Source organism: Agelaius phoeniceus, chromosome 26 (genome assembly GCF_051311805.1).
Source record: "Agelaius phoeniceus isolate bAgePho1 chromosome 26, bAgePho1.hap1, whole genome shotgun sequence".
Classification (NCBI taxonomy): domain Eukaryota; kingdom Metazoa; phylum Chordata; class Aves; order Passeriformes; family Icteridae; genus Agelaius; species Agelaius phoeniceus.
Window position 1 is genome coordinate 2,578,947 of NC_135290.1, and position 22,017 is coordinate 2,600,963.

The 22,017-nt window shown below is 61.7% G+C and overlaps 1 protein-coding gene across 3 annotated transcripts; it reads left to right on the top strand.

Annotated features, from left to right (window-relative positions):
• Positions 1 to 1,440: 1,440 nt before the first annotated feature.
• JUP (junction plakoglobin) lies at positions 1,441 to 20,429 on the top strand. Of its 3 annotated transcripts, none has more exons than XM_054649659.2 (15): positions 1,441 to 1,526; positions 10,740 to 10,972; positions 11,918 to 12,171; positions 13,406 to 13,644; positions 14,498 to 14,699; positions 15,092 to 15,236; positions 15,591 to 15,694; positions 16,628 to 16,966; positions 17,372 to 17,527; positions 17,829 to 17,948; positions 18,081 to 18,231; positions 18,316 to 18,437; positions 18,646 to 18,685; positions 19,227 to 19,394; positions 19,587 to 20,429. In XM_054649659.2, the coding sequence occupies exons 2-14, from the start codon at positions 10,747 to 10,749 to the stop codon at positions 19,370 to 19,372; spliced, it is 2,244 nt and encodes a 747-aa protein (XP_054505634.1). In that variant the 5' UTR covers positions 1,441 to 1,526; positions 10,740 to 10,746; the 3' UTR covers positions 19,373 to 19,394; positions 19,587 to 20,429. The 3 variants fall into 3 exon arrangements, with proteins under 3 accessions (XP_054505634.1, XP_077046959.1, XP_077046960.1); XM_077190844.1 differs by having other exon boundaries at positions 1,485 to 1,567; XM_077190845.1 differs by lacking the exon at positions 1,441 to 1,526 and adding an exon at positions 1,682 to 1,757.
• The last annotated feature ends 1,588 nt before the right edge of the window (positions 20,430 to 22,017 follow it).

The window sequence follows — 22,017 nt, forward strand, 5'->3', positions numbered from 1 at the left end:
CTCGGGAGGGGAGCGCCACCCGGCTGGGGTGTGGCCGGCGGCACAAGCAGAGGATGAGCGGGGAGCGCAGCCCAGCGCTGGCCCCGCAGCCCGGGGGACAAAGACCTGCGGATCCTCCCGACAGCTGGGCGAGGGTGGCACTGGGGCCTCCGCCCTTCTCTGACACACTCCTGGGCACCGTGTCCCCTGCTCAGCCCCAGCTCCTCCCTCCTGCTCATCTACGGGCACCAGGCAAAGCCCCTGGCAGCCGTGGGGTGCCCGGGCTCCCTGTCCTGCTCCCACCTGCAGCCGCTGGATGTGCATCCATCACTCCTGGCAGTGCCAGGCAGGAGCAGCAGCTCTGGGAGCGGCGGGGTGAGCCGGCAGTGGCGGTGACCTGAGCATGGCACCGTCCTGTCCCCCATGGCCACCGTCCTGTCCCCCAGGACACAGAGTGGAGCTGCGGGGCAGTGCCAGGGGTGCAGAGATGGGATGCACAGTGACTGATTGGGGACATGGAAGTGGCATGCAGGGGATGCAGGGGCACGGCTGCAGGAAGCTGGGTCACACCGTGGCGCTTCCCTGACACCCTGGACCTTGACCAAGAGGGGAGCACGAATGAGATTTCTGGCTGAGGCCTGAGCTGCGCGGTGCCCTGCCCTGCCGTGCCGTGTGCCCATTTCCTTGTGCCGAGAGCTCTCTCTCGCTGCGCTCCGGCTCTCCCGCTCAGCGCACAGCCATGAATTCCATTTTCCTTGCAGGGGCGGTGGAAGCGCTGTCTCTCACCTCCCTTCGGAGCTGAGAATCGAATCCCCGCCTGGCAGCGCTCGCTGCCAGACGCACCAGGGAACCGTACAGGGAGCGGGGGGTGCAGGATGCTCCCTCCTCATCCTCACCGGGGCACAATCCTCCTGCTCCCCACACCTGGAGGGGGGAGGTCCTGAGGTGGGCTGGGACGTATCCAATGGATGACTCGGGCACTGGGTGACGGCGGCTTCGCCCGGGACGCGACGGCAGCACCCGGCTGGACCGGTCCGGCGGGGACCGGGTTGACGCAGCGCCAGCAGCCCCGAGCCCTTCCCGAGCGCCGCTTCCAGCCGCCCCCGCGCTCCTGCCTCGGGGGGTCCCCGCTCAGCCCGGGGGTCCCCGCACGGCCCGGGGGTCCCCGCACGGCCCCGGGGGTCCCCCCGAGCCCCCGGCCCTGCCCAGGGGCGGGTCCCGACCCCACCTGGCCGCGCCCACTGACGTCACCCAGGTGGTCCCCGCGTGGTCGCGCCCTTGCTCTGCCACCGCCGCGCCCCGCCCACCCCGCCCCGCTGTCCAATCATCTGCGGGCAGGGGGCGGGGCGGCCGCGCCCCCGCCAATGGGGAGCGGATAAACACGTCCGGCGGGGGCGGGGCCTGGCGGGGCCTGGGGTTGATGGGCGTGCGAGGCAGCCAATAGCGGAGGGGCGGCGCGAGGGCGTGGCCTGTGGTGGGCGGGGCGGGGCGCGGGGCGCTGCTCGCCTTTTGTTCGGGCAGGAGCGGGCGGGCGGCGGAGAGCGACGGTGAGCGGGGCTGGGACACCGGGAACGGGCGGGGAGGGACGGTGAGTGGGGCTCTGGTACCGGGAACGGGTGGCGGCGGTGAGCGGGGCTGGCGTACCGCGCACGGGGAGCGACGGTGAGCGGGGCGGGGCACGGGAGCGGCGGTGAGTGGAGCCGAGTCAGCGAGCATCGGGCATGGGGGACCGGCGGTGAGCGGCAATAGGCCGGCGGAACCGGGCAGGGATCGCTCCGGTGAGCGGGGAGGGTGCGGAGGACCGGGCTGGCGGGGGTCTGGTGGGGAGCGGTCCGGTGAGCGGAGTTGCGGCGGCCGGGACGGGGCCGGGGCTGTGGCTATCGGTTGTTCCGGGCTGGGCTGCACCGGACTCCGCCGCGCGGCGCTGGGGAGCGGCCGCGCTCGGGGCGGAGAGGACCCGGGGAGTGTCCGGGCCGGGCGGCACCGGGAGTCCCGGCTCGGCCCCGCTGCCGCCGTCTGGGGCAGGGCTCCCCGTGTGCTGCCCGGGAGCTCGGCCGGTGCCGCGCGGCACAGGCTGGGCGGGTCCCCGGGGCTTTCCTCATGGGCAGCCGGGCTGTCCCGGCCCCTTCCCGGTGCCGAGTCGCGGCTCCGCGCTCCCGTGCGAGGCGCTGACTCTGTCCCCGGCCCCGCCCGGAGCTGCCGCTGGGCGGGCGAGGCCCTGGCATGGCTTTCTCCCGGTGCTGTGGGGCTCTTACGCAAACCGGGCTGCTCCGTGCCCGCAGCCACACCTGGCGACACCGCGTGCTGCTCTTGAGGCCGCCTCGGATCGCCTCGACATCGCCGTCCTTACCCGTGGGACCGGGGATATCCTTCGCCCACTGCCTGGCATGTGAGGGCTGGGGGCTGAGAGGGTCCAGGGGGGTCCTGGCATCACCCCGACAGCCCCCCGCGGGTGAGGGGTGCTGGGCACAGAGAGCACGGAGGGTCCCGGCTGAGCCCGGGACAGCGGACATCCGCACCGGGAAACGGCGGGGGGAGCGAAACTTGGCTGTTTGTCTGATGTTTGGAGAGGAGAGAGCGCTCTAATTGCGTTAGCTGAGTGATTAGCTTAATTAATCAGGTTTACAGCACAGATGAAAGGATAATGCTGAAATGTTGCTGGGAGTTGCCCGGAGAAGGCAAACGTGGGCTGTCATACGAGCAACGTGTGCTGGGAGAGGAGCGTGAGCGCTCAGGAGGGGACGGGACAGGGTGACCTGCGCCACCATTGTGCCTGCCGGGGTGTGAGACCATCAGCCTGCACCCTCTCCGGCCAGGCTGGAAGTCCCTGCACCCCCGGCTTCCCCATAACGCTGTTGGGGTGCCTGGGTGAGTCCCATGCCTGGTTTCATGTTCCCTTGTCAGCTTCCCCATAGCAGAAGGGTGGTGGGGGCTGGGGACACAGCCCCGTGACACAGCCCCCCCCCAGTGGCTTCACCTCCTGCTCCAGCCCACGTCGTGCTGGGTTTGGCGCTGGTGCCAGCCCCGAGCAGCTCGCGGCTCCGGTGTCCGTCTGCCATCGGCTGGGGGGAGCCGGGGGCGCAGCGTCTCCCCGCCAGCTGCCGCGGGGATGGGGCTGGAGCGGTGCCGGGGGCGTTCGCTCCGGGCTGTCAGCCGCATCCAGGGCAGGTGCAGTGTCCGCGGGGGCTGCTCCGGGCTCCGCTCTCGGAGTGTCCGGTCCAGCCGGAAACAGGGATGAGAAAATTATAGGGGTCCATTTCTGTGTCCTTGTCGGTGTCGGAGCTGGCTGGAAAGGGTGCAGGGCACCCACTGGAACTGCGTTTGCACATCTGAAGCCTGTTATCGCTCATTGTTTTGGAGGATTTCCATGAAGTGTAATGAAAAACCCATTTTACTGCTAATTTGGCTTAAACAAGTTGGCCATCAGGACGGGGACGCGCAGAGCTCCTGGCAGCGGTGGCTCAGGGCTGTTCTCCCTCCTTGCACCGTGGCTGCCGTGCAGGAGCAGGGACAGCCGCGGGTCCCCAGGGCTCAGGGCGCTGGGGAAAGGTGGGGCGGCCGTGCGGGGCCCTCTCTCAGACAATGGCGTTCCAGTCTATTGTCTGGGCGATGTGCCGTGTCCTTGCCGGCTCCAGGAAGCGCGTTCATCCCCGGGAGGGGCTGGGGGGACGAGCCGGGCTGCTGGGAGGGGTCTCCTGGGGCTGGGTGTGCGAGTAGTTTGTGCTCCGTGCCTGGGGTAGCGCGGGTGAATCGCGGCCGGGCTGCAGCCGGGGGGCCTTGGGGGATGTCCCCTCTGGTCCTGGTGCCGCATTTCAGTGTATCTATCACTCGGCGCTGCCCTAATCCTATTAACCCACCCCTTTGTTTCCCCCACCTGAAAGCCTCACTCAGCCGGGCAGGCACTGCGGTACAGCTGCACGGCTCCTGCAGCCCAGCCCGTTCCTGGGGAGGACGGCTTCCCTTCAAGGCTGTGGTTTGGTGTGGGAGCGCTCGGTGGGATTTGGCTTTTTATCACACTTCCAGATCTCCGGGATTTAAGACGGCGCTTTTGCCGGGCGCGCTGCCGCTCGCAGATGGCAGAGCCTGGGAGCGGAGCTGCCCTTGGCCCCGCTCCGCAGGCTGGGGGAGCAAAGCCTCTCTCTGCGCAGAGAACTTGCAGAACTTTAATTGCAGCATCTGTACCGACGCTTGTGCTGGTTTTGAAGGTTTAAATTAGACTGGCTTCTAATTAACAGAAGTTAAAAAGAAATGTCGTGTCTGTTACAGCAGTAGGAGCCTAACTCCGGGTCCAGGTGGTGCTTCCCCACCTAGACAGGGTGTGTGGGCACCCAGAGCTGGGGGTAGGTGTCAGTGTCAGCCCCATGGGGTGTCCCAGGTGGGTCTGTGTGAATGGACACGGCTGGGGATGGCAGCTCGGGAGCTGCCATCGCTGCCTTGAATCGCATTCTCTGCTCTGGGAGGGTTGATTTTACCCCTCTTTGCTCATGGACAGACTTGACAAAGATGTGGACAAGGGCGTGGGAAGGTGCAGGTACTCCCTCTCCAAAAAAGCTTAAAACTTGACCTCAGCATCGTGCCCGTGCTTAAACAGCGCTGGCTTTGCAGCCACACCCGGTTTGTCGATGGCTGCGCGGGTTGGGGGCGGGGGGGGAGGTGAAGATGTTTCTATTTAAGCAGAGGTTTGAAATACCCTTCTAAATCCACCATCCGCGATGGGTTCTGCGGCGGCTGCTGGCGGCCCTGGAGGCATCCTGGCACGCCTTGGACTCTGAGCTCGGGAATCGCTTTGGGAACGGGGCAGGAGCCTCGAACCGCGGCTGCCGGGGCTTGTCGGGCAGCCCGCGACATCGGCGCTGCCTGTTCCCAGCCACTCCTCGGGCCTCCTTCCCAGACCAGGAGCTTCTGGCGGGGTGGAGACGGAATGCTCGGTGTTTTCCCAATATCCCACGCTTGGCTGAGCTGACCTGGCAGGGGGTGACGGTGGCAGCGCCCTCCGGGGCGGGGGCTGCCCTGCTGCTGGGGCACAGACCCCGTGGGGTGGGGGCACTGGGGTCCCGTGTGGCTTTTTGGGGTAGGGGGCTGGATGAAAAGCGTTCCTCTGTGTGTGGGGAGAGACCTTTGGCTGCTGGCAGAGCTGCTGTAATCGCGGTGACGCGCGGGCAGAGCCCTGGTGACAAATCATTAACTTGCTCCGACAGGCCGGGTGCTGACGGCTGTGGGTGATAATTTCTTGTGAAGCGTCTGAACTTTGCAGCTGTAATGCAACTGGATGGAGAAATTAAGCCGGGGCTCAGCACCTCTGTGCCCCTCCTCAGTGCCCCAGCTCCTCTGGCAGGGTCAGGTGGCATTCCCTGTGTCCTGGGCACCGTGGCTGGAGCTGGGAGCAGCCAGCAAGGTCCAGAGCCTGCAATTACAGTGTTCTTAAAGAACAACTTGTTCTTTGTGCTCATTGAAACAAAATAATGGTTTTAGGTTTTTTTTTATCCAGATGGAGTAATTGTGATTAATCTCACCATGCCAGTTCTCCTTTCCATGCACAAGTGGCAAATTCCCATCTTTCCCAGACCTGATTCTAATGAGATCAGCAAAGTATGAGGAGGAGATGAGCCCATGTGGGTCCTCCTGATCCTGGTGTCCCTGCAGGGGGAGGTGTCTGTGCCAACAACCAGTAGTGATGTGGGGAGGGGGATGCGCTGCCAGGGACCCCACAGTGGGTCTTGGGCAGGTGGATGTCCCTGGGAAAGCCTTCCCTGGGCTGAGGGTGCTGCTGTGGGCCCTGGCCCTGCACAGGAGCCGGGTGTGGGTGTCATGCTCAGTGCTGTGCGCGCGCTTGCAGCGGGAGAGCACTTGATGGATAATACTGTGTTGGTTTGTGATGTGAAGTGCCAAAACATCACAGCCTGGGCCTGGCATGTGCTGGAGCTGTCAGGAGCTGTTAATTCAGGTGCAGGCGAGGCATTTCGGGGACACGCTCTGGGTTGACGGAGAGCATCAGCTGAGCACTGCAGGTCATGGCACAGTTGCCGCCTTCTGGAGCTGCTCTGCTGCCAGAGCCTGGTCTGGTGCTCAGGGGGATGCAGCACCCCCAACAAGAGGAGCTGGAGCTTTGCATGAGGCATTCAGCAGCTCAAATATAACAAAATCACGGTAGCTGAAATATAGAAAAGGTTTGGAGCCTGGATCTGAAGCTCCCACACCCCACTGAATGCCCTGAGTGCCCAGAGCTGGTGGGGCAGCCAGGAGCCATTCTGGACCAGGGTACATCCATGCACAAAGGCCATGGGCTCCTTTGTGTGCAAGGCCAGGCCAGTGGTTTTGCCTGCTCTAACGAGAGGCTGATCCCCTGCCGCTGTCTCCTCCTCATTAAACTTCAAGCTGCTCTCGTTCCCCTTTGAATTCTTCCACTCATCTTCCCTGTAAAGCCCCATTGAAAGGGCTCCTGGTGCTGGGATCTGACTCCAACGCTTCCTATTGATGCTGGTGAGGTCTTGACAAGCTCCTTTCTCTGCCTGCTCCCGCTGTGTGTTCCTGAGGATCCTCTTCAAAACCACTGAAGCTTTTGTGCCACGGCTGCGGGGCCTTCGTTAGCGGCTGCCTCAGCTTCATCAGCCCTTTGGTGTCACTTCAGAGCACCTTGGGGCAGGGGCAGGGTGTTGGGGGACTTCAAGGTGCAGCTCTCCCAGGGCTCTGGGTGTCCTTGTCTGTGGGAAGACCTTGTGCTGTGGCTGCCCAGGGCAGTTGCTAATCCCTGGCTGCTCCAGGGAGGGGGGGACCGGAGATGGCTTGTGTGTAGTGTAAGTGCTTCTAAAATAGAGTCTTTTCTTGTGCTGCATTTATTGAATTGCCTTAACTGCCTCTTCCCTTCCCTTAAAAGCCTTGGCCACTGTAATTGCAGCCACTCGCACACTCCCACCACCGAGCTCAGCCCCTCACATGCTGGGGCTGCATGAGGGGCCCCCCCAGCACTGTGGGGCTCTGGGGGGCTCTGGCATCCCCCCCTGCTTGCACCCACACTGCTCCATGCTGAGCTGAGGACGGGCTGGACCTGCATGTGGTGAACTCAGGCTGCCCCTCACACCCCCTGACCCTGAGACCCTGGGGCTTGTGAGGGTGCCCTGTGCCCCCCACCTGCTCCCCTTGGGGTGACCCCGCACTGGGAACCACGGCTGCTCACCCCAGGGGCTGCTGCTCCCCGAGAAGCCCCCGAGCAGTGGATATTTCTGCATGAAGCAGCACTCACTGCATTCCTGCTGCTGTTCTGGGCAGCTCAGCCCTGTCTGCCGGCTGTGTCCTGCCTGCTGAGGCTGAAGGCTTCACAGCAGCTGGTGAGAAGGGCTGGTCAGGCCTGGGGCTGCATGTTTGCCAGAGACTTCCTCTGCAGACGGTGTCCCGGGGGGCTGTGCTGCTTGGACGATGATCAAATGGCTCCGGGGGCGGATGAGCTGCTGGCCGGTGCCCGACAGCCTGCGGGAGCTTCCTCTGCCTTCCTGGCTGAGGGAAGTGGTGGGAGAGGGATTAACCTCTTCCTGGCAGTGCCCTGCTTGAGTGGCTGAAGGCCCTGCCTGTCCTGCATCCCATGGCTGAAGCCCCTCGGGTGTCTGGGCCCCTTCCTTGTGGTGCAGGAGCAGCCTGGGGGTTCTCCCCAAACCTGCTGGCCCCTCTGAACAGTCCCCCACAGCTGCCTCACTGGTTCCTGAGGGACTTCTCACTGTTCCCAGGAGCAAGCCCTGTTTCCCTGGGGTCTAGGTTTGTGTGGAGTGGGGCTCAGGTGAGGCCTGGTGGGTTCATTCTGCCCTCACTGTTCTCCCCTTCCACTCCACCAGTTTGGTGGGGGAGCTATGGGCTGGGCTCAGCAGCGATCATCCTGCCCACAGGCCTGATGTGGGAGGGCTGGAGCCCACCCAGACAAGCCCCTTGCTCGTGGCTGACCCTTCAGTGTGGGTATTGTCACATGTGCCCCAAATAACACCCTGCTTCTCCCTCCTGCATGAGGGTCCTTTCCTGTACAGCACTTCCCTAGAAACACTGCCAGGAAATGGCTCCTGACCCCAGGGTAACCAGCTCTCCTGATCCTGCTGAGGAGAGAGGACACCTGAGGACAGAGGCAGGCTGTGGAGGATGGGGGAGAAGCTTGTGTCAGTGTCTGCCCCTCACGGAGCGATGAGCAGGGCACGCTTGACACAGGGCTCAGAAAATGTCACTGCTCACAGTAGGAGTGTCTGGCATTTGCTCCACTGGCCCTGTCACCTCGGGTGCTGCTGGCCTCGCTGGCCCCTGTGGCCATGAGCAAATGCTGTTAGGGGGATGCCCAGGGGAAGGACAGGTGCCTGTGTCTCTTCTGTGGGGCTCCTGGTCCTGCTCTCCTGCTTGGAGCTCGTCTGGGGCAGCTCGTGTCAGAGCTCGAGGAGCTGTGCTGGCTTTTGATGTCCCTGGGTGCTGTGGTGCAGACAGAAGGGGTGGCTCATGCATAATGCAGGGCTCTGTACGGTGTCTGAGCCCAGCTCCTGGAGGTTTGGAAAATTAAGTGCCTGTCTGATGCCTCTAAATTGTGGAGTGGTTGTCACTGTTCAACAGTGGTTGGTGCAGCAGCATCAGCCCTTTCCAGATCTGTCAGCTGCTGTGGTCTGTGCTGCCCTCAGCTCTGCTCTCCCCCTGCCCACCTTGTCCAGGGCAGCTTTCCAGTGCTGGCCCGGGGTGTTGTGGCCTTGCTGTGCAGGTGGGATGGGTGCCAGCTCACCCAGCACCACGGTGCTGTGCCCTGCCAGTGCCACAGAGCCCCCTCTTGCCTATCACCTCCACACTTCATAAGGCACGACTGTTGCTTCTCTTGAGTTTCCCAACACGGTTTAGAGACTGCCACCGTGGCCAGGATGACCCAGCCGAAGGACCCGCCCTCCCAAATACCAACGCAGGTGCGGGTGTGCGGCTCCGCGGCACTCCCAGCTCCGCTCCGGGGCTCTCACGGCCCATCCCTGCTGCCACGCGGGGTGGGGAGCGGAGCTGTGTCTCCTCTGGCCCCTGGCACCGTGTGTCACACACTGTCCTGCCCCACTGCTCAGACACCCCGGCTCTGCCTCCACCGCCCTCCATTAGCGGCTCCTCCGTTTCCTGACCACCACAGCCCATTATAGCCGCTCTCAGTCTGCCGGTGCTGCTTGACAGCTCAAAAAATATCGCATTGGCAGGAGCAGCGCCCTGCTGTGGCTCCGGGCAGGCAGTGGGACCGGGGCTGGGCGTTGTGGGATGCTCCTACCGGGGGGACACGCGTGGGGGGCTCTGTTTCCTATCTGAAGGATGAGAGCTCGGGGTTCCTCCCTGGGCAGAGGGCTCGGGGTTCCTCCCCGTGCAGAGGGCTCGGGGTTCCTCCCCGTGCAGAGGGCTCGGGGTTCCTCCCTTGCAGAGGGCTCGGGGTTCCTCCCCGTGCAGAGAGCTTGGGATTCCTCCCCGTGCAGAGAGCTCGGGGTTCCTCCCTTGCAGAGGGCTCGGGGTTCCTCCCTTGCAGAGGGCTCGGGGTTCCTCCCTTGCAGCTGGCGGGTGCTCCTTGGGAAACAGCCGGGGCGAGCCGCGCCAAGCCCGAGCGCGCCGTGCCCCGCCGAGCCGCGTCCTCGGCCACCACCCGACGCCCTGACTCAGCCTCCGGCCTGGCGGGGGGCTCAGCTCCGTGTTCTCGCTCCTCCAGGAGGGTTCTGGAGCCCGAGGCTGCCGCCCCAGCCCGGCCGGTCCCTGCGGGTCCCGCGCGGTGCTGGCGGCTGGAGCGGAGCCAGGGATGCGCGGCCGCCCCGGTCCAGCCCGGCGCAGGAATCGGGGCCGGTGCAGGTGGTAATTAGGGTGTTTGGAATGGGTGCTGCTGCTGCTGCTCCCTTCGCTGCTTATCGCCTCTGAAACTCTGACTCATTCCACTCCTGCGCGCCCGGGAAGGGATAGGAATGCTGGGTGATGGGTCAGCGGAGGGCTGGGCGGGTGCTGCCTCCATCCCTCCTTCCCCGCCTGCCTCCAACCTTCCCTCCCCGCCTGCCTCCTTCCCTCCTGGTCGTGCCGGGGGCCTGGATGCAGGGCTGGTGACTCACAGCCCTGAGTGAGCTCAGGCATTAATCCATGAGCCATCCTCCCTCCTCCTGTATCTCCAAATTAAAGACAAGGAAATCCCAGCCCTGCTCCCAGCAACCTTGGCTGGTTTGTCCTGAGTGTTGGGATGTGCCGGGCTGCCCTGTCCTGGCACTGAGTGGGGAGTGCCCAGCCCCGGACCACGCCGTGGGCGCCTGTAGGAGAGCTGAGCCAGTGTCTTTGCCTGCTTATTTTTAGGTGCTTTAGGAGTGTCCCAGGAAGCTTCTAAAAAAGTTCATTTTATGCTTGGAACTCCAGCCATATGGAGCTTGGAGCTCCTGGCATGCCCCCAGCTCTGAGCAGGTTGTGTCTCTGGAAAGGGTCTTGAAAAAGCTCATGGGACCCTGGAGCTTGTGGTGTCTCACTGTGCTGGGCAGAGCCTGCCCACACCTTGGCCGTGGCAGTGGTGAGACACAGCTCTGTGAGACGCAGCCGCCGTTCATGTCTGAACACGAGCAGCAAAGTGCTGAGCTTTGGGTTCGTCATCGCGGTGCCGCCTTTCATCTCCAGTGGGGGAGGAGGGCAGATAGGGATCGGCTCCCTCCGCGCCGGGCCGGCTGCTGTGCGGGGCCTGCCGTGCCATTCGGGGCCAGGAGAGGGGCAGGAGGGTCCTGAGGCTACCTGGAGGTGTAACATCTGCCCTGCCCACCCCGCAGAGCAGCCATGGAGGTGATGAACATGATGGAGCAGCCGATCAAGGTGACGGAGTGGCAGCAGACCTACACCTACGACTCCGGAATCCACTCCGGCGTCAACACGCAGGTGCCCTCGGTCAGCAGCAAGTGCCTGGGGGATGATGATGAGGTGTATGGGAAGCAGTACACCATCAAGAAGACAACCACCACGAGTTACTGCCAGGGAGGGAGCCAGAGCCAGAGCCAAGCGCAAGGTAAGGGGCTGTGAGGCCCGGCACATCTGCAGGCTCAGCTGCTCAGCTCCTGCCTTCCTCTTCCTCCCCCGCAGCCATGCTGCTTCTGGGTACTCCTCCATGCTGGCTTCCACACCCTGGGAGTTGTTGCTGCCTAAAATATGCTTCCTCCTGTCCTCCTCCCCAGCGCCGAGAGGCTGTGGCGCGGGGGTGGCGCGCGGTCAGCCCGCGCTGGAGCTGAGCTGCGCGCACATCCGAGCGTGCCAGCGGGTTGGCTCGAGATGGGAACAGCTGATCCCATCCCACGGATCTGCCACCTGCTCTACTGCCTGTCTGCCTGCTGGGAAACCTGTCCCAGTGTGGCTGCCAGAGCTGCCAGTCTGTGCCATAACACTGTGGGCACTGCCACGGCTTCTCCCGCTGAGGCGAGGACGATGTGGAGCTGCAGCCTGGGGTGAAGGAGATGCTTCCTCCAGCTCTATCCCCTCAAAAGGGGTGGTTTGCTCTGCTTGCCTCTGCAATTCCCTGTCAGCTGTAGGTTTATTGACGGCTCCCATGGGGATCAGAACTCCCTACAGGACCCTGTGCAGTCCTTGTGGTGCAGAGGTGGGGACCACGGGTGGCGGCTGCAATATCACACCTCAGCATCCTCGATGGGCAAGGCCTCAGTGTTCTCCTTTTTTCCAGTGCCAGCTAGTCCCAAGTTGCAAATATCCTTAATTTTATAATTAATGGGCCTTGTGTGACAACTGCCCCATCATGCTGCCTAATTGAGTGTTGTCTTATCTCTGTGCTGCCGGATCTGTTTACGCTTTGAAGCTCCAGCTCTGCGCAGAGCACGCGGGGACTGCTGACGTGGCCGGTGTCTCTGCGCTAAGCTCTTGCTCATCTCGTTGGGTTTGGGAAGCAGGGCTGGGAGTGCTCCTTGGACAGAGCCTCACGCTGCCTCCCTGTCCCCCCCTGCAGCTGACATGGAGGCTCAGCTGGCCATGACCCGTGCCCAGCGTGTCCGGGCTGCCATGTACCCCGAGACGGTGGAGGACCGCTCGCTCCTCATCACCACCCAGCTGGAGGGGCAGCAGACCAACGTGCAGCGCCTGGCAGAGCCCTCCCAGATGCTGAAGTCAGCCATCGTGCACCTTATCAACTACCAGGATGATGCTGAGCTGGCCACACGTGCCATCCCAGAGCTCACCAAGCTGCTCAACGATGAGGACCCGGTAAGGAGCTCTGTTTGCTGTGTTTGTCTCTTCAGCTGCTGCACTGATGTGTGGTGGTGTTCACAGGGGTCCCAGGACAAGGGAAGAGATGAGAAATTTGACTCCATGTTTCAGAAGGCTGATTTATTATTTTATGATATATATTACATTAAGAGAAAATGATAGATTAAAACTATACTAAAGAAGAAAGGATTTCATCAGAAGGCTAGCAAGGAAAAGAATGGAATGATGATAAAATCTTGTGACTGCTCACAGCCTCAACACTGTCGAGGTGGCTGTCATTGGTCATCAAGTAAGAACAATTTCACATGCTGGGTAAACAGTTCTCCAAATCACATTCCAAAGCAGCAAAACATGGAGAAGCTGAAGCTTCTCAGCTTCTCAGGAGAAAAGATCCTGGCAAAAGGATTTTTCATAAAATATGTTTGTGACATTGATGGGCTCCTGTCCCTGTGGGGCTCTGTGGCCTTGTCTGTCTCCTTCCTCTTGGCCAAACTCCTGCTTGCCTCTGCCCTGCACCAGGACTGAGCCCACCCTGCCCAGCCACGTCACCTCACACCCTGTCCTTACTGTGGGACCCCTTCCCACACACTGGCTCCTCTCCTATTGGAATATTACCAATATAGCTGGATGGGACGTGCCTGAGCTTGTCTGGCCCTTGCTGCTTGACCAAAAGGCGGCAGCTGTGGTGATCTCACCTCAGAGACACCTTTGGCTGGCTGGATGCTGCAGCTGGGTGCTTGGAGACAAGTGATTTGGAGAATTGTTTACCCAGACATGCAGGAGCTCAGGTTTCCCTCTGGCAGAGAAGCTTTAAGGCGACGGTAAAGGAAAGGAGTTGGTTCTGATGGAGGGTTTGGATCCAGAGCTTTATTCTGGCCCACAGGCCTCTGAATCCAGCAACAGCAACAACAGAACTCCCTGAGCCCGTGGTTGCTGCTCCTTTTAACCCCGGGGAGAGGGGGAGGGAAGGGGTAGGGAGCCACTGACCAGGTATAGGAGGGGGAAATCTCAAGGGACAAATGCCAGCTGGATGGCCCAATGTCCCCCCAGGGGTAGAGGGCATCTTTTGAATTCTGCCAATCACTTGATGCCCTCTGGAATGCCAGGACTGCCAGACAGTGCTGGGAGGGGAAGGAGAGGTGACTGACACTCCTGGGGAAGGAATCTTCAGGGAGAAACCCGGGCTATCTGAGGCAAACCACGACACCACACCTCAACACTGTCCCTCCAGGTGGTTGTCAGCAAGGCAGCCATGATTGTGAACCAGCTGTCCAAGAAGGAGGCGTCGCGCCGCGCGCTGATGCAGTCGCCGCAGATCGTGGCGGCCGTGGTGCGCACCATGCAGAGCACCAGCGACCTGGACACCGCCCGCTGCACCACCAGCATCCTGCACAACCTCTCCCACCACCGCGAGGGCCTGCTCTCCATCTTCAAGTCTGGTGGCATCCCAGCCCTCGTCAGGATGCTGAGGTACACGGGGGTGTAAAGCCTTTTGTGGGGTTTGGGGCGTCCTGGATAGTGCAGTTCTGATTGGGACAGACTGCCCGAGCTCCCAAGCAGTTCTTAGCTGCAGGCAACCTTAGCAAGCTTAAGTGAGATCAGCCCTTTAGTGATTATCAGCTCTTTGTGATTTCTGCCCTTCACCTTGCTAGGTGCCCAGGCAGGCAGACGCAGGGAGAGAGAGGAGAAGGCTGTGTGGGGTTCCACAGCAATGTCTTTATTGATTCTTCTGTGAAGGGTCCCAGTGACAGCTCTTCTACTAGAACTAAGCTAAAACAGCTCTTTATGTAGAGTACAGGGGCATCAGAAATTGTCCAATGGCAAGCGTTAAAGGGAAGTGACCTATAGGGTTACAGAGAGATAAGCAGGGGTTCCAAAAGGTGGAAGAAGGGCTTCTAGCCCATTCACCATGACTTGGCATTTCCTATCTTAGGCTTCTGCACGCCAGGGGGCCCTTGCAGACCCTGTGCCAGCTACAGTGGTGGGGATGGCAGAACCTGGCATCTCCTCCTGGGATGGAGGCAGAGGAAGGGAGGGCTCAGGCTGCCCTCAGTGTGGGTCCTCCTGCTCGCCAAAGCAATGGGAGAGTGTGAACCTGTGAAAACCTCTGGGGTTTGCTGTGTATGGAGCCTGCATGGAGGCAGGAGGAGGAGCAGCTACCTCACCCACACTGGCCACAGAGATGGGGCTCAGGCTCTGAGGTGTCCATTCCCTGGGGTGCTGGTGGGTGCTGGGCTCGGGGCAGCCCTGGGGGCTCTACTGCAGCCTGCTGTGAGTGTGGTGTAGCTCCTGCCCTGACGTGGAGTGTGCTGCCCTCCCACAGCTCACCCGTGGAGTCTGTTCTCTTCTACGCCATCACCACCCTGCACAACCTGCTGCTGTACCAGGAGGGGGCCAAGATGGCCGTGCGTTTGGCTGACGGGCTGCAGAAGATGGTTCCCCTGCTGAACAAGAACAACCCCAAGTTCCTGGCCATCACCACCGACTGCCTCCAGCTTCTGGCCTATGGGAACCAGGAGAGCAAGGTGGGCTGGGGATCCCGGACTGACAGAGACGTGGGGAAGGCAGGGAGGGGGGTGGTTGCCCCACTTTGCACCTCAAGGATGTACAGGAGGCAGTGGTGGAGACCCCAGCATCTCGTGCATCCCTGGTGATGTGACCAGAGCATTCCTGTATGCCAAGGGGCTGGAGCTCCTGCCTGGCTTGTGTCCTGGCATGAGCTAGGGAATCTGGAGAGGGGGTCCCACACCCCAACCCTCCATTCTTGATGCTCCACCCCTGGAAGTGTTCAGGATCAGGCTGGGCAGGGCTTGGAGCCACCTCACGTGGTGGAATGTCCTGCTGCCTGCGGTGGAGGATGGAACTGGAACTTTAAGGTGCCTTCCAACCCAAACCATTCTGGGGTTGTGTCTTGCAGCTGATTATTTTGGCCAACGGGGGACCCCAGGCCCTGGTGCAGATCATGCGCAGCTACAACTATGAGAAGCTGCTCTGGACCACGAGCCGCGTGCTCAAGGTGCTGTCGGTGTGCCCCAGCAACAAACCTGCCATCGTTGAGGCTGGTAAGAGAGGCTGGGCCACAGCCACAGGAGGAGGGTGTGAATGGTGGTGCCAGGGTGATGTGGCTGAGACGTGTCCTCCTGCATGGCTGTGGGACGGACAGAGGTCTGCACGGGAAAGTGGAGCCTGTGCTGGCCTGGATTCCTGCTCTGAAGGCTACCTAGGCATGTTCCTGTGTGGGCAGGATCCATCCTGGCTGTCCAAGACCTCTTCACACACCAGACTTGGCCTCTGCTGAGCCACGAGGCTGCTCTGTGTGCAGGAGCATCAGCCAATGCCCAGCCCACCCAGCCCTGCTGCTCCTTGTCCTGCTGGGATGGCCAGGGGTGCTCACAGGACTGTCCCCTTCCCTGCAGGTGGCATGCAGGCACTGGGCAAGCACCTGACCAGCTCCAGCCCCAGGCTGGTCCAGAACTGCCTGTGGACCCTGAGGAACCTTTCTGACGTGGCAACCAAGCAGGTGAGGCTGCAGGACCCCTGGCTGTGCCTCAGTGCCACACTTTGGAGCCGTGTGCCTGCCAGGTGCTGGGTGGCTCGTGCCAGGCTGAGTCCAAAGCCTTGTGCTCCCTGTTCCATGTGCCTGGCAGGGTGAGGGGCTGCCCTGCTGTGCCCAAGTTACCCAGCAGCAGGGCTTGCCCTGCATCCCAGTGCTGCTCACTTGCCCGTGCCAGCTGGCTGCCAGCACTCCTGTGTGTCCCCAGCGTTGGGCCAAGGCCACCACGGTCACTCAGCAGTGCCACCAGAGTTTGCTTTGGCTCAGGAGCCCCATCAGCCTGTCCTGGGCTGGCTGCCTGCCCAGCTCCTGGGGGAGCTGCTGGCAGAGCTGCTGCCAAGCCTGTTGTGCCCACAGCCTGTGCAGAGGTGATTCCAGCCCTGCTCTGGGTCTGCTCTCCCAGCCCTTTGCTGCCTCCTGATGAGTTTTCCCATCTGCTGGGGCCGCTCCATGTGGATTAGCTCTGATGCAGCCTGGAAACTATTTTGGCTGTCATGGAACCATCCCTGGCTCTGATGACTGAAGGGTTGAAGGAGGATGTGGTCATGGCTCTTTAACTCTTTCCTGACCTGCTGCTGGCTGCTGGCCAGCACGGCCAGGGCTTGGGTCACTCCATCACCATGTGGGGAGTGCTGACAGGGGCATCAGAAGTGTGATCCCAGCAGGAGACATTAAACTCTGAGTGAAACTGCACGTGTTAGAGTGGCTGGGGCTCACCATGAAGGAGCAGCTCCAGCTCTGGGGGATTGAAAAGGAGCCATGGGGGGATGGAAAAGGAGCTGTGTGGGAGTCAGGAACACTGTGTCCCCCCATCACTGCCTGCTGTGGGGCTGGATGTGGGGCTGGAGCTGGGTCTGGCTGTGTGTGTGCTGCTCCCACCTCCCATCCCCACCCCTGCAGGAGGGCCTGGACGGTGTCCTCAAGATCCTGGTGAACCAGCTGAGCTCTGATGATGTGAATGTGCTGACCTGTGCCACCGGCACCCTCTCCAACCTGACCTGCAACAACAGCAAGAACAAGACCCTGGTGACGCAGTCCAACGGGGTGGAGGCCCTGATCCACACCATCCTGCGGGCGGGTGACAAGGAGGACATCACCGAGCCGGCCGTGTGCGCCCTGAGGCACCTCACCAGCCGGCACCCCGAGGCTGAGATGGCCCAGAACTCAGTGCGCCTCAACTACGGCATCCCCGCCATTGTCAAGCTCCTCAACCAGCCCAACCAGTGGCCACTGGTGAAGGTGAGGGGCCAGAGGTGTTGGGGTGTTGGGGGCAGGAGGAGGCCGGTGCCCGGGCTGGAGAGGGCTCCTGGCTGCTGTTCTGTGCTGGGATGGGATGCTGAGGGGGGCAGCAGCTGCTGCTCTGCACAGAGTGATGGTGGCTGCTGCTGCTGCCACAGCCCTGCTCCTGGTGGGTCATGTCCTGATGGAGGAAGGGGCTTGTGCCTGCTGCTAATGGGAGTTGGAGCTCAGCTTGGGGAGAGGGTGGATGCAGGGCAGGGGGAGGCTGAGTCAGCCTGCACCACAGAGGGGATGGCGTGGGACACAAAGGGAGGGGTGCAGCCGTGGGTCTCTGGGGGAACACACGCTGTTCTGATGCACAGTTGAGACAAATGGCTCCTTCCTCCTCCTCCTCCTCTCCCCCAGGCTACCATAGGCCTGATCCGCAACCTGGCCCTGTGTCCGGCCAACCACGCCCCGCTGCAGGAGGCTGCTGTCATCCCCCGCCTGGTCCAGCTGCTGGTCAAGGCTCACCAGGACGCCCAGAGACACGCAGCTGCTGGCACACAACAGCCCTACACAGTGAGCACCCACCCTACCCCTTTGCCCTGCTCCCAGCACAGCCTGGCGCCCCAAAACCCAGCCCTCCTCTGACTTACAGATTTTTCAAATGCACAAGAGGTGTTTAGATGCTGTCACTAGCCTGCAGCACTGAACATATCTCCTCCTGCAGTCCAAGACTGAAAACTAATTCACAAATGAAATGGGATGAAACTGTTTAAAATAGTTTGTCACCTTAAAAACCTGGGGGTGCCCTGTGCCCACACTTCAGGTGGCCGTGCCCCAATGTGAGGGCTCTGTCTGAGCTTTTGTTCCCTGGCAGGATGGAGTGAAGATGGAAGAGATTGTGGAGGGTTGCACGGGGGCACTGCACATCCTGGCCCGGGACCCCATGAACCGCATGGAGATCTTCCGCCTCAACACCATCCCTCTCTTCGTGCAGGTCAGGGCTTTGGGGACACAGGGGGACATGGCCAGCTGCACCCTGTGCTGCTGGCCCCACGCATCAGGACGTGCCCAGAGCACAGGGGCTCCTTGCAGGCTGCTTCACACGGGTGCTGATCTCTCCTGACAGCTCCTGTACTCGCCGGTGGAGAACATCCAGCGCGTGGCAGCCGGCGTGCTCTGCGAGCTGGCCCAGGACAAGGAGGCAGCAGATGCCATCGATGCTGAGGGGGCCTCAGCTCCCCTGATGGAGCTGCTGCACTCCAGGAATGAGGGCACAGGTGAGTGCTGGGGACTGTGCTGGGGACTCTCCTGGTGCTGGTGCTGCGTGGCAGCAGGAGCTGAGGCTCTGGCCGTCCCCACAGCCACCTACGCGGCCGCTGTGCTCTTCCGCATCTCGGAGGACAAGAACCCTGACTACAGGAAACGCGTCTCCGTGGAGCTCACCAACTCCCTCTTCAAGCACGACCCCGCAGCCTGGGAAGCGGTGAGCATCCCAACCAGATCTTTTCCCTGGGGATGGCCCCGTGCTGCTTCCAAAAGCTGTTGGCAGCACCTCCAACCAGAGCTCAGACAGGAGGGGCTGCCAGACAGTGGGAGGTGGGAGGCAGATGGGCTGTGACCTCAGCTCCTGGGTCGTGGCCCCTGAGCATGGTGAACATCAATCCCTTCAACTGTGCCATCTTCTTCCCTAGGCTCAGAGCATGATCCCCATCAACGAGCCCTACTCAGATGGTGAGTATGGCACAGCCCTCCTTGCAGGGTCTCCATGGGCTGGGTTCTGGGGGACAGCTGCCTCCTGTCACTAAGCCAGGCTGGTTTTAAAACCTCTCTCAGGTGGCTGTCAGTCAAGTGCCAGCCCTGTCTGCTGGGGATTGAGTGGGATGCTCAGCTTAGAAAGTTTGTGCTTTCTAACTTCCCCACGATTTGTTCTGCGTGTTAGTGTTCTAGGAGAGGAATCTGACATGGAAAAACCCTTTGCTTCCTGTGGACTCCATGAATCAGGCCAATCCAGTTTGCTGAAAGCAAAGGGTCCGTGTCCCAGGACCTTCGGGGTGTCTGAGGCTTAATTCTTTCCCATCAGCCGCTGGGAGCTGACTTTGTGTCCCTGTCCTGCCAGTCCCCATAGAGGGAGCACACACAGCTCGTGCCCTTGGGCTAGGGGACGGTGGGGCCCTTTTACATCACCACGTGTCACATGCTGCCCTGGGTGGGGGGGACAAGGAGGTGGCTGAGATCTGATGGGAGCTGAGGCTGCCACGCTCTTTCCCTGCAGAGCTGGACCCTGGTTACCGCCCCATGTACTCGGGTGACATCCCCCTGGACCCCATGGACATGCACATGGACATGGACGGGGACTACCCCATGGATGCCTACAGTGACGGCGTCCGAGCGCCCTTCGCTGACCACATGCTCGCCTAACCCACCCACAGCCCCACACCAGGTACCTGCCAGCACCCCTGGGACCTGTGGCAGGGCTGCCTGGCAGCACCTGCCCTGCTGGGGGATCCCTGGTGCCACCACGGGGTCCCTGGCACTGTCAATGTCCCCATCACCTGTGGGCCCGGGGGGTCCCGTGCTCTGGTGTCCTCCCAAATCCCCCTGGGTGGGTGACTGGAGTTCTCTGCCCCTGCAGGTGTTCTCTCCATGCAGAAGAGGGTGGCCCCAGAGCTGAGCATTCGCGAGAAGGACTTGGGAGACAGAAGTGCCTGAGAAGACAAAACTTTTCCATTCCCACGAGAGGTTTTATTTTTCGATTTGTTTTCTTCGCTGTGGGTCTGTGGAGAAGGTCCTTCCTCCTGGGACTGCTTCGAGCACCTACTGCCACATCCAGCATCCAAGATACTGTTTCTGAAGCTTTAAAACACAAACCTTGCACCATTAGTGATCTTTCATTGGCAAAATAGTCTTTTCTATGAATATATATTTCTTTTTTATTTTTAATATGGTGCCAACGGCTTTTGCCGTCTTTAAGTTTGTGCTTTCTAACTTCCCCACGATTTGTTCTGCGTGTTAGTGTTCTAGGAGAGGAATCTGACATGGAAAAACCCTTTGCTTCCTGCAAACCCCAACTGAATCAGGCCAATCCAGTTTGCTGAAAGCAAAGGGTCCGTGTCCCAGGACCTTCGGGGTGTCTGAGGTTTAATTCTTTCCTATCAGCCACTGGGAGCTGACTTTGTGTCCCTGTCCTGCCAGTCCCCATAGAGGAGTGACTCCAGCATTAGGAACTGTGTCCTTGTACTGATCTTTGTTGCACATTTTAACCCCTTTCCCTTCTCTTTGGTGAGTGGTGTGTTTCCGTCCCCTCCTCCCTTATCTAACGCATTTTTTAAAAGAGGCTTTAGATCTGATGGCGGTTTAACACTCCAGCTGGAAAGGGATGGACAGCTACTGGAGTGTGGGTCAGGAATGGAAGATTTTATTATTTCTGTAAGTTGTTTTTGTATAGACCAAAGCAAAGAATAAAATAACCCCTGCAGCCCCGTGCTGCCCTGAGCCTGTTCTTCTGTCGGCTGGGGATGGTCCCTTGGGGCAACCAGGGGAAGGCACAGCCCTCGCCCTCTGGTGAGTCCCTCCGTGGGCCAGAGTGATCCTGGGGAGCTCATTCCCATGCTTGGCACCTGCTTTGCCTGGATGTGGGCCCAGGTTGCCACAGAGCACGGCAGGACACTGAGGTTCATGTGCCGTGCTCGGGACAGGAGCAAGCGGGGACAAAGCAGCAGGAGCTGGCCTGGGAAGGGGGACTGGGGGGAACATCCTGCCTGCCTGTGGCCACAGCCAACCCCAGTGCTCAGGGAAATGGAGCTGCTTCCTGCCACAGCCCGTGCCAGGACCTGCAGTGAGCAAAACAACAGCTGCTTTCCGGGCAGCCCCAGCAAAACCCAGTGCATTTCCATGGGGCTGGGGTGGCTCATGGGATAGGGGCCAGACAGCCCCTGGCCTGCTGCAGCTGCTGCCAGAGCAGGAGACAATCGGTGACAGGCCTTGGCTCCAGCCCTGTGTGCCTGGGATGGGGGTTTGGCTGTGCTGAGCCTGGACCCCCCTCATGGAGCCCTGCTGCGGGTCACAGGGATGTTCCTGCTGTCAGAGCTGGCTGTCCCCAAAGTGCCAGCAGGTCTGGAGATGCCCCAGAACATCTGTCCTAGGAGGGGTCGGGTCCTGCAGCCCTCCTGGAGCCATGGGCAGGGATGCACATCCCGAGATCCCCGGTCCCCTTGCGCAGAGCTGCCAGGGGCGTGTGCGGGATTGCGGGGGGGAAGTGGAGCCAGAGGACACCTGGACCAGAACAACCGGAGCTGCTTGCGGGGCCCTCAGGGAGGGATGGACTGCGGGTCCCGGCATCCTCGGCTGCTCTCCGCACCTGCCGGGGAGCGGCTTTCACTGTCGGCGGGGCCGGGAGCGAGGTCCGGTGGCTCCGCAGCCACCGCCGCACCGGGAGCAGCGCCCAGCGTGTGTGCGGATCGCCCTCCTCGGAATCCGTGCACCCGAACGCGGCATCTCCCGCACTCCCGGTGCACCCGGCCTCCCGCCGTGTCCCACTCCGCCTCCGGTTCTCACGGTGTCCCGCGTCCCCCCGGCTGCCTCCGGGCACCCCAAATCCCCGGGCAGCTCCCGCGGGCGAGCCCCGAGCCGTGCCCAGCCCGTCCCCTCCGTTCCCCGGAGAATTTGAGGGCGGCTGCCGCAGCCCTGGGAGAAATTGCCTCATCTCTCCCCTTCTCACGGCGCTCCTCGGGAGGTGCCCGGGCAGGAGGTGCAGGACGGCATCGGGCAGGGCAGGGAGCGAGTCTGCACAGGTACCTGGGCCGGCCTGAGCCAGGACCTTGCTCCTCCTGGCCCGTGTCCCATCGGTGCCCGGGACCACCGTTCTGCCCTGGCCCAGCTCCCGGGGCAGGTCCCGGCTCATCAAACGCTGGCGGAGGGCGGACAGTGGGGTCCGGGGTCAGTGGGGACGGGGGCTCTGGGAGCAGCGGGCGATGGGAGCTGCTCCGCACGTGTCTGAGCAAGGCTTCCCCCGGGGAGAGTGAATGTACGTGCAGGAGCTGGGCCAAAAGCAGACGCAGGGCTCT